Source organism: Haplochromis burtoni, unplaced genomic scaffold (assembly GCF_018398535.1).
Source record: "Haplochromis burtoni strain Fernald_Lab_line unplaced genomic scaffold, NCSU_Asbu1 Contig_216, whole genome shotgun sequence".
Taxonomy (NCBI): Eukaryota; Metazoa; Chordata; class Actinopteri; order Cichliformes; family Cichlidae; genus Haplochromis; species Haplochromis burtoni.
In genome coordinates this window covers 888,983-900,881 of record NW_024582577.1, presented here as the reverse complement: position 1 = coordinate 900,881, position 11,899 = coordinate 888,983, and the positions used below count along the sequence as shown (strand labels likewise).

General features: G+C 37.4%; 1 protein-coding gene across 6 annotated transcripts in view; it reads right to left on the bottom strand.

Annotated features, from left to right (window-relative positions):
- plch1 (phospholipase C, eta 1) overlaps positions 1-11,899 on the bottom strand; it is a 71,705-nt gene that overhangs the window by 12,713 nt on the left and 47,093 nt on the right. For all 6 annotated transcript variants that reach the window (XM_005937911.3, XM_005937912.3, XM_005937909.3 and 3 more), the window contains 5 exons: positions 10,854-11,025; positions 7,642-7,749; positions 5,715-5,873; positions 4,488-4,550; positions 481-575 (listed from right to left, as the gene is read on the bottom strand). In XM_005937911.3, the coding sequence (XP_005937973.1) occupies positions 481-575; positions 4,488-4,550; positions 5,715-5,873; positions 7,642-7,749; positions 10,854-11,025 (597 nt within the window). The remainder of the gene's footprint in view (positions 1-480; positions 576-4,487; positions 4,551-5,714; positions 5,874-7,641; positions 7,750-10,853; positions 11,026-11,899) is intronic.

Sequence of the window (11,899 nt, the reverse complement as noted above, 5' to 3'; positions counted from 1 at the left end):
TTGTTGTTGTTGTTGTTGTTGTTGTTGTTGTTGTTATTGTTATTGTTATTATTATTATGTGATGCATTCTGTTATGGCGCCAGTTTCATGCATCCTAGACCCTTGGTATTATTGGGCTTTTGTAGGAAGTCAGTAAAATCAGGGTAAGGAAGGCATAATTGCACAGCAGGGCATGCAGGCTCAACATTACAGATAAATTTGAGAAAAGTGGAAAAGGGTGACTGTTAAATACAGTCACCCAAAAAATCTTTGATGCTGGTGGTAGCTCCAGACTTGACTCCTTAAACTTTCTACATAATCTTTTCTCCACAAAAACAAAGTCTTCTCCAGCAAACATACAATATTTGTTTGGAGAAGCTTCAGTGTTTGCATGGCACTACCAGTGACCTGGATTGTTTCATGCTCCCAGCAGTCAGCAAGTATCCAACCTCTCAGCTGTCAGAGATTGTCAGTATTGTGATGAAGTGGTTCAAAGGTCACCTGTTGAACTGTCCTCCAGCCTCCCTCCCAGACCTCTCCTGACCATCTTCTTCCTTGTCCATGCTTTGGCATGTCAGCCTGGATTTGGAGTGCCTCTGGATAGTGAAGAGACAGAGATATGTAAACAAACACACAATTACACTACTGTAAAGGTTTGCCCTCTAAATAAAAAGTATAAACAAAAACATATCTAATATCCATAAAGCCTGTGGCTGTTGCAGTATGTTTGAGTGTGTGATTGTGCATGCCAGTGGATGTGTCATACATAGCATACTCAATCACTGCGAGACTTTTTTTGAATAAATTGTTTTCTGTTTTCTTAGTTTTGTTGTGCGTTTAGCTAGTCTGTTCTAAGAGTAATTACAGGGTTAAGGCTGCCTACCAGCAGATTACTTGCACCCATGTGTGAACAGATATATACACACACGTGGGAGGGTGCACAAAATGCAAAGAGGGAGGCATAAAAGAATGAAGAGTAGATGTGTGTGGGCAGTAGAGGAAAGTGAGGAAGGTAAAAGAAAGCGAATGGCTAGAGAGAGAGAAATAACCAAACTGAGGAATGTGGAAATGTTTAGGGAATCTTTTCAAAAACCACCACCCTCTTAAAACTGACACAAACTTGCGTTAAATGCATGGTAAATTGAAATCATGCTGAAGAACTGAGAAGCATTGTAATCAGTTTCACTAGATTTTTTTTACAGTCGGCCACACTCTATAGGAGAAATTTACCATAAAGAAAATTAAAATTTGTATATGCATATTAGTATGCTTTATATCTACAATTATAATTCAAAGGTATGTGACAAAGAAAAAACTAACATAGTGGCATAGACCATCACAAAAACATGGATTCTATGAGTTTCCTAAGCTACCGTTAGCTGGAAGTACCGTTTTTTTCCAAAGCATACTTGTTGATTTAATGTTTCGATGATGGTGGTAAAAAGCACTGTTCAAGAAGATGACGAGTTTAAAGGCCGTAACTTAGATTCACATAATTTCCATACTCATTAAAATATTCAATGACCTCTTGTGCTCAATGGATGAGACTACTCTCATCAAGATGGAAATCTTTAATCGAAGGATAAAGGTGATTACTCATAAAACTTTGCATCACTAGTTTATGGTGTGTGCAGGGACCGTTCTCTTTATGTAGAATTTAACATGTCAGAAACTAAGCTTAACCATTCCTCTAGTGCCAGAGTTAAAAATTCTGGGTTTGTTTTTTTTAATGTGTCATAAAGTGTCATTTACATTAGCATTTGCTATAAATGACTTCAAAAGAAGCTTTCAACTAAAAGAAAGCAGCAGTTGCTTCTGTTTCACTTCTTGTAAGTGATGCTTATCAGTTAGAGAGCTGTCTCTGATGATGAAATAGAGCAAACAGTGTGGCAAGGTTGCACCAAATTAAAATTCTGCTTAATAAAAACATATGTAGTCTAACATAACAGCTTTGAGGTAAGCACTACCTTCAAGAAGGCTTTAAAGTTGTGTGGCTTTTTTTCCAAACTATTTTAAAGAAGTGTTGATAAACAATTATGTTCATTTTCAGGGTTGTTCCTAAAATGCATTGCAATATTGTAATTATTTGATGAGCTGGTATAAATTTTGTGTTAAGGTTGTGTAACACTAGCTCTTGCCTAGAAGAAGAGCTGGTCTTTTTCTTATATACAGTGAATACAATGCAGCACTAACACAGTCAGGCTTGGTGTAGCACAGAGACTATAAGAAGATCCACACAGTCGGTGACCCAGTGTTTTATATTTTGTATTATTATATAGTCTTTGATTTCATTGCTACTTAGGTTCTAGTCTCTTGGTTACTGTTCTGTGTTCCATGTTCCCTGTGTCTCCTCAGTATCAAATCTGTGTCTTTTGGATTCCTGGTTCTTAGGTTTAGTTCTGTATCTATGTTTAGATCTGTCTTCCCTGTCAACCATGTCCCCTTGTGAAGTCTGCACTGTCCTCAACTGTCCTGTGTTTCCTGTTTTATTTTGATAGTCCTTGTCCTGTGTCCTTGTCTTATTATATCTATTTAGTCCCAGCTGTGTTTCCCTCCTGTTTCCTATTCCCTCGTTACTCCCGCATGTATTTAAGCCCTGTGTTTTCCTTTGCCGTTTGGCATGTCATACTTCCTCATGTACTGTGAGTCTCTCCATGTTTTTAGTTGCCCTGTTTTTTGTTCTTAGTTTTATTCTCAGGGTTTTGGTTTGTTTTTCTGTAAATTTATGTTATGAAGGATGTTCCTCTAGCAAGAAGAAAAGCTGTCGTTCAAAGTTTATTTTCCGTGCACAAGTGTCTGCATTTGGGTCCATTTCCTGACTGCTCCAGCCATACATGACAGTTAAAATATCTACAGTAAAATCTGACTAGTTAACATTCTATATCTAGTTTGCTTCGTGCAAAAAATGCATTCAGAGGCTTTCATATTTCTGTTCACGTGCACTTTTTTAGATTTGTGCATGAGAATCATTTGGTGTGAATCTTATAACAGTCACATTAGCACCCAAGTGAGTCACTTAAACCCTAAATCTCAAGAGATGCATATAAAAGACATTAGCCAGTACAGCACAATACAACTGATAAGTGGGTGGGAAAAAAGAAAAAAAAGTACAGTAAGTAACACCTAGAAATAAATAAGTAAAAAAGTGTGGTGACAAAATGAGGTGAAGGGTATCACCAGCCAACCATGAGTAGAATAAAATGAATAGGAAACCCCAATGCACAACACCCACTACATTAAAATGGCTGTCAGGAAACTGAAGCTATAATACTGTTACCAACATAATGATATTCTGTTGCTAACTGGTTTTGCCTAATAAGCATATATTGGTTTCCATATTATGGGTAATATTACTGTGATGCAAATATTGTTGGTACAAGATAATACCTATTTAATAATATGAAATTATTTTTGGTAATCAAGTGATAATAACTTGCTATTTTCATCTTATTACCTTCTTGTTTCCACCCTATTACCCACCATTATTATTGCACAGCTGTTATTTTAAAAAAGTGCTACGACTTCCAATTATTTCCATTGAGAATATAAGTAAATGCATTTTTTGAATTTTATATTTTTCAAGGACGTTAGAGTAGATGCCATTTATTTACATTTCTAAATATTGTCACTAGTGTTTTGATGGAAAAACAATTGCAAAGAAAAGCTATTCTTAAAAGCAGCCAATTTTAGCTTTACAATTTTGTTTTCTTTATATTTGTGTCAGTCAAAACATTGTCTGAACATGTTGATAATAGTCATTATTATGGATCGTATGAGAGCATGTTGTGTTATTATGCATGCTGTTAAAAAAGTGCAAACCATCAGTGACAGGGAAAGACAATAACATGAAAATAAGATGATCAAGCACACTGGAAGTGTAATCAGTCACCCAAGAACACCTTTCATTTTACTCATTGAAAGACAACTCCAATATTTCTATTTGTGATACAGATTGTTTAATGTATATATTAAGTGCATAGATACAAAAAAAAGGTCAAGAAATTATGACAGGATCTAACTGAAAACAAGCAAGAAGGTTTCAAGTAATGCAAAAGAACATGTCTATTTGGACATGATAATTTGAGGGTTCAAAATAAAGAGAAAAACACAATATAAATACAACAAACTGCAGCTCTGCTGTTGAGCTGATGGAGCATGTTAAATCACCACCCTGGGTGAATTCAGTCAGGCTGGCTGTTCTGACAAGAGACTCATTGATTTCAGCCGTTTAGTGCAGGCTTGCACATTTTTCCTTCATGCACAAAGACAGCATTGATTTCTTGGGGCAAGTTTGGTCTGCCATTCAAATAAAACAAAATCTCATCCTGCTGAATATTAGTTTCCCCTCCCAAAAAAGATCATTCGAAAGTGGTTTAATATTCTAAGAAGGAAAATAACTGATTACAACCTAACCTGAAGCTGAACAAAGATGAATTACATTTTGGGACCCCAGATAAACAGAATAAGAAACAAGCACATAAAGCCACCTCCTTTTCTATGCTTCTTACCTTCTGTTTGAGTGTCGTGATGAACGATCTGCTTTGGGATTTCTTCAGAACCCCTCTGGAGCTCTAAAATATATATTTAAAAAAAAATGCATTCAGAGGCTTTCATATTTCTGTTCACTTTTTTAGATTTGTGCATGAGAATCATTTGGTGTGAATCTTATAACAGTCACATTAGCACCCAAGTGAGTCACTTAAACCCTAAATCTCAAGAGATGCATATAAAAGACATTAGCCAGTACAGCACAATACAACTGATAAGTGGGTGGGAAAAAAGAAAAAAAAAGTACAGTAAGTAACACCTAGAAATAAATAAGTAAAAATGTGTGGTGACAAAATGAGGTGAAGGGTATCACCAGCCAATCATGAGTAGAATAAAATGAATAGGAAACCCCGATGCACAACACCCACTACATTAAAATGGCTGTCAGGAAACTGAAGCTTCTAAAAATAGCACGAGAGGCAAGCAGGGAAATTAAATATTAAGTAACACTGCAGACATTTAGTTTCTCATCACTTTCAGTCTGTTTTGACAGCCTTTGGATGAATTTGGATTACGTGGGTGGAAACATAAGATCCTTCAGACAGATGTGTGTGTCTCTGTGTTTTCATGTATTTGGTTAGTGTGTTTGGTGCAGTAACTAGTCTGCCTCTTTATTTTCTCCATCCCCCTCCATGACTAATCCCATGGCCTAGTTGTATCCCCTTGATTTCTTCTCTTCTGTCAGGGGTGGTGTCGTGGATGAGAGAAGGAGGACCCAAACGCTGGACTCACAGGCAAGTAGGTGAAGGTGGATGTTTTTTGCCGAAGGAGTGAGCAAACACTACAGAGGGAGGAAATGGCTGGCTGGCTGACTGAATGAATGAACAAAGGACTGACTGGCTGGCTGACTGACTGACTGACTAACTGAACATACAGACGGAGGGACGACATCGACATCAATGACACGACAGAGAACTGGTGAAACCGAGGAACTTAAATACACAGATTGAATGATGACAATGATTGGAAACAGGTGAGTACAGGGCTGAACATAATCTGACTAATGACACGGGAGACAAGCTGACACGGGGAAACAACAGGAAGTGAGAACATTAATGTGGCGAACTAAACTGAACATGAACAAACTGAAATCACTGGGTCAACGACCCAGGAACCCTGACATCTTCATCTGTTAACAAGTATAACTTTCCTCCATACTCATCCCCACACATCGCCTTGAACTTTACCTGCCGCAGATTCTTCTGAAGACCCTGGTGTGTGGCTCGGAGCAAAGCTCTGATGCTGAAGCTGTCAGTGTCTTCCTTGTCTCCGATCCGAGACTCCTTTAAAAGAGAGTCCAGTTTCTTTCTGATGTGAGACTCCACCACCTGGTGGTGACCATTGCCCTAGGTGAAAGAAGAGACAAAAGGAAAACGCTTTCAGTGTGGTGTAGACTAATGCCTTTTTGAAGCAGGAGCACACCTTATCGCTAATGCAAAGCACCTGAAATTGCAACACCAAACTGCTATAAATCAAACCTGTATACAGAGTGCCATATATTTGCAAGAAATAGAAGTAGAAGATGATAACTGCATATAATCACATATAATCTTGTGTATATCTGAGGAGTATTGATTTCCTTTCCACAGGTCAGAAGTGTATAAGCGATAATGATAATGAATAAACATCTCCATCTTGTATAAAACTGTACACCTGCTGAATGAATGGCTGAATGTGAATGAGTAATTTTCTCAGTGAATTATATCTGGAGCTCAGTATGTGCATCATTCCATTCAAAATGACAATAAAAATAAATATTTACAAACAGTCTGAGTAATCAAGACCATGCAAGTCACCTTTTTACAAATCCGATGCATCATTACTGTACAAAACTTACACCACACTATTATTGTAATGTTTAGCTGTGACTGCTGTGAAAGCTAACTGGTTTTATGAGCTCAATACAAAACCTCCCATCAGTGGAAACCTGCCATCTCCCGTTTTAAATTGGCAATGATCATCTGAAGTGGCATCTGCAGCCTCGTGCCTCTCAGCTAAATGTGGAATAATGATGCCATATTTGGTTACACAACTATACCATCTGGAAGAGTCTTGTCCTCTTTTAAGCATTGTAAGGAGGACCATGGCACTATTGTATCACAATATGATGATGATTAAGAATAGCTATGAAAATAGCTCAGGGAAAACTAAAGAGCAGTTATCATAAGCTGGCATTAATGGCATTCTTGGACATATTTTCTAGCAGGCTGAGTACTAAGTGCATTTAAAGTATTTTTTATTCTGTTTACTTTTGACTTGAATCTACGCCTGCTTGATTAAGCACCGGTTATTCCAAAACATTACAACAATGACGATCATTAAAACTTTGCAAGCAAAAATTATTGAAGTCATTACCTCTAGAACAACAATACCATTTAGATCTCATTATCTAACCTCTGTTTATGGTGCCTGTACTTGGCGGTTGGGATTAATTCACTGCAAACTGTTTGTTTGTTTTTTGTTTGCTTGCCTGTTTGCTTTTTGACAGGGTGTTGTTTTTGTTATTATTTTTTGTTATTCATTTTGAATTAAGATAAAAAATTTATCAACATCATGATTTGACATAATTTAAGTTCATCGCTAATTAATCAATGTTACTTGACCTGGTTATTTGATTTTCATGGTACGAACAAGTGTGGCTTAGAAACTTATCTGGAGACATTTCCTACACACAGCTCAGTAATAATATAGTAACAGTGTGATAACAACGTAGAAATGAGCCTGCAATAACATGGAAATGACAAGTTAATTACCAAAGCAAAATTCAACTGAAATCCAAGTAATATCTTGTATCGACAGTGGTTTTACCTGAGTAATATTACATTATTTTATTTTTCTTATTAATGTGGAACTGAAATATGCAGTTTGCATCATATTATAACAGTCTCATAATCATATTATCATCATATTATAATACTGTTACCAACATAATGATGTATATATTAAGTGCATAGATACAAAAAAAGTCAAGAAATTATGACAGGATCTAACTGAAAACAAGCAAGAAGGTTTCAAGTAATGCAAAAAAAACTTGTCTATTTGGACATGATAATTTGAGGGTTCATGCTTCGGTGTGTGAACATCATCATTCATAGATTTATTCCTCTCTCTTACATTACTGCTCTTGAGCTTGAAGTCGTCCTCAATTTCATCAGCGCTGTCATCATCGGACACCTCCCCTTCTTCAGCATCCGCAGACAGATAGGCAGGCAGGCGTTTTCCCTGCATGGGAAAAAAAACACAGACCAAGACATGAGAGGATAGACATTTGACCCATGCATATGTCTTAAATGCATCGCTCATCCCTTTTATACACATGAACACCCACTCTGCTTGGACTTCTAAGATAGTCCAAGAATAACACAGCACAATTCAATATCTCTGACTCCAGAATATATACAGGCAGATAATGAGCATCCTCCTAATTTTTGAAGATGCTTTACTAGATTCAGCAGGCAAAAATTAAAGGATATAAGCACAGAAGACAACAAAAGACACACATATGTGCAACCACATACATTCTAAACAGTCATCTGCAGAGTCTCTGAGAAGCTTTCCGAGCACTCCTTTCAGCACACAGTGGAAGCCCATTAGTAAGCCACTCTGGAGGTGTGAGTGGGAGTTAAAATTTTCTAAGCATCTTCTTCTACTATCAATGGCATACTCTATGCTTACTGCAGTACATCACCACCCTCACTTCAGCAAGTAATACATCCCCTTTCCTTCTATCTATCTGTGACTGTCAAAAATCTTTACGCCAGTTTTCTTCATTGTCTTGTGACTGTCTGGCCTCTTCTGCTCTTGCTCTTCTGGTTTATTGAGAAAGGTGAAAGCCTCTCAAACAGAGGGACAAAAAAGATGGGGGAGCAAAGGGCCTTTATAGAAAATCAATAATGCTCTTTAACTTTGCAGACATCTGACCATATAAGACAGATCCAGGTTTTCTTTTCACAGAGAACAATGCAGACCTTCTTCAACATTACAGATAAGCTGCACTATATCTCATTCTTATATATATATAAAAAAAAATCCAACAAATGGTGAAAGCTTTTGTTGTACTCTCTCTTGGGGTCTCTGGGCAACTCCTACTGCACTGGTGGATAAGGATCTTGGGTCTCAGGTCTTTTTAGATCAACCACAATTTTTAGATCATTTTTGCTGGACACTTTTCCTGCATCTTGATAGAGGCTATTGCTCTAAACAGATAAGCTTGTGAGGATAGACATGGTAATGTTCTTAGATAAACTTGCAAGTGCAACATCCATTGTAAGGTCACTCTAAGTTGTTGCTTTTATCTATATGATTACATCGACTGAAGAATATATCTGATTGCTGTGGAAGTACACCAGTTTAGTAATACACAAAAGATTTTGTGTGTTCAAAAAAATTTGGTAAGTATATTTTGTTATTGCTTGTTCACATTGAGGTGTACTGTGAACAAGCTTAAAAGAAACTTCAAAATCAATCATGTTTAAATGACATAATACAAAATTATCATGAAGCATACTATGGTAAGAAGCCTACTTTGGCTGCAGTCACATGCCAAATTAAAAACTATTAAAATTACCCTAAAGGAAACATTTGTGTACACTAACCAGGCACTCTTTTATGTACATCTGTCAACTTCAAATATCTCACCAGCCAATAGTAATGCATGGATAGATTTAAGTATATGCACATAGCATTTGCACATCTGCTAAAGCTAAAATCAAGCATTGCAATGTGGAAGAAAGGTGCACTTTGACCTGCTGGTTGGTGCCAAATGGGCTGGTCTGGAATTTGGAATTTCCAATAAAATTATTTCTAGAGTTTACAGAGTAAGGTCTGAAACACAGAAAATATGCAGTTTTCTGGTTAAAAAAAAAAAGCCTTGTGGATGTCTTAAGTCAGAGGGACTGACCAGACTGATATGAGTGGAAAAGAAGTCAACAGTAACTCGTATAACAACTTTTTTGGTATGCAAAAGAGCAATTCTGAATGCATGATATGTCAAACTTGAAACAGATGGGCTACAGCAGCAGAAAATCACACCAGAAGACACTCCTGTCAGCTGAGAACAGGAAACATTACACAGGCTCACCTAAATGGACTAAAAAAATAATAATAATAATATAATCCGACAGGTCTAGATTTCTCTTGGAGTATTCACATGGCAGGATCAGAAATGTAAATCGGTGTAAATATCATAAAAGCATGGATTAATGCTGCATTGTATCAATGGTTCAGGCTGCTGGTGATAGAATGGTGTGAGGAACATTTTCTTGGCACACTTTGGGCCCCTAAGTACCAACACCCAGCCTACCCGACTATTGTTGGTGGCCATGTCCATCCCTTTATGACCCCAGTTTACCATCTGCTGACAGGCTGCTTACAGCAGGACAAAGTGCCATGTCACAAGCCTCAGATAACTTAATTTTAAGTTCATGAAAAACTTTATTAAAAATTAAAAATTTTATATTATGATCTGTCATTTGAGGAAAATTGCAATATATTGAGTTTCTTGAATAAGTACAAGAAACTGTTTGGGGTTTCTTTGTTTTCAATTTGCTAAATACAAATAAATAAATAAGGATGATAAACTTTGATATTTCAAAGATTTGTTGTGATGTTGTATGTGGTAGGTTGTATTATAAAATATTTTTCAATTCAACATTGCTAGTTACAATTAGTTGTCATGGTTATTTTAAAAAATATTCACACATCCAAGCACAAAAAAAATAAAGTGCAAGGCAAAATTGTACCAACATCTCAGAAAAAGCATAAAGACGGCACAAGGTTGGGCTGCAATTAAATAATTTATTCTCTTCAAAAGTTTTAAGGCTATATTTTGATCCAGCACCCTGAAGAAGATTTGATCCTCTGAATCAATTTTGCCTCGAAAACTAAAATAATTTAATCATTAAACTGGAGCTCAGCAGTTCTGCAGACTTTTGTGTTTGCAGATAACAAAACTTAAAGCCTCACTCATCATATACTAGCGTCTCGTTCTTCTCTCTTTCTTGCCTATGATTAATACATTGACCTAGTTTTGCACCACTTCCACACCCTCTCCCACTCCCTGCTCCTCTTCCTTCACTTCATCTGTTTATTGGAAATAGTTAGTGGCCTTGCAGTACCTTCTGAACTCATGCACATGAAGTAAAATTGGCATATGATCAGCACACTACTTTGTTCACTGAAGTGAGAGGAGAGCTGATGCAGTTGCATTTATTCACAAGTGTACTAACTGACACGTCATATTTGAATTCAGTAAGACATTCATTCATTTAAAGCATGCACTGTCAGTCCATCTTCCATTCGTCTAACCACTTTAGACTTATTCTTACTTTGATGAGTATCTTGCCTTGCAGGCTGTGAGGACTGGGTAATGTTTTGCAGTCTCCACTCAGTACATCTCCTATGTCCAGTTTGTCTGCAAAGATTTCTCGCAGGTACTGTGCAATCTTCTTTTGCTGCTGGATGCTACAGTGGTTCTCTATGGAGAGAATCACTGGATACCTTTAAACAAAAGAACAAGACACATACTCAGCTTTCTTTAAGTTACATAAACGCTGTCCACACTCTCAAAATGTGCCTTAAACGAAATCAATGGACTGAAGTGAGATGGATCTGCTGACATGATCATAAATCACATTTCAAATTGTGCTCCCATTTCTCACCTCAATTCAACAGAGCAAAGAGGAGGTAAATCATAAAAATACAGCTGCACCTCTGTGGCATGGCATGGTGTATGCGAGTCAGTGGGCTGTGTGTGTGTTTTCATTTAGAAAAGGTGAAATGACTTGTGGCCACACAGCAGTACAGCTCAAATGTCAGGTTTGTCAGACTGACAGCTCTCCCTCAGGGGACACAGCCTCGCTTTCACTCCCACCTCTGATCCTTGAAACACACACTTGCATGAACAACACACACAGGGACATGAGCACGCGCGCACACGCATACATAGACACAGACGCAGGCACTAGTTCTCTGCCAAAGAGCTAAAGACAAAAAGAGACAACAGAGAGAGAGTCATTTCATTTCAAACATCTAGCAGCTCCTCCCAGGTGAAACACCGAGGCAGCCCAATGAACTGCGTAATGTGTGCTTGTGCCTGTTTGTGTGTGCGCGCGTGTGATGCGGGAGAGCAGAGACTCACTCTCTTTCATTATAGCCTCGGGCCCATTAATCTCATTAACAGGTGGCACTGATGATAAAAAATTTACTGAATATAGAAAGTGAAAATGGCAACAGGAGAGAAAAGAGAGCAATAAAGCACATGACATTGATTTTATTAGTCTGTTCTTGCTGTCATTATTATTATAAACACTTAAGTTAATTAGGATCAGTAATTTTTTCATAATTGGCACGTTTCACATGACAATACTAAACA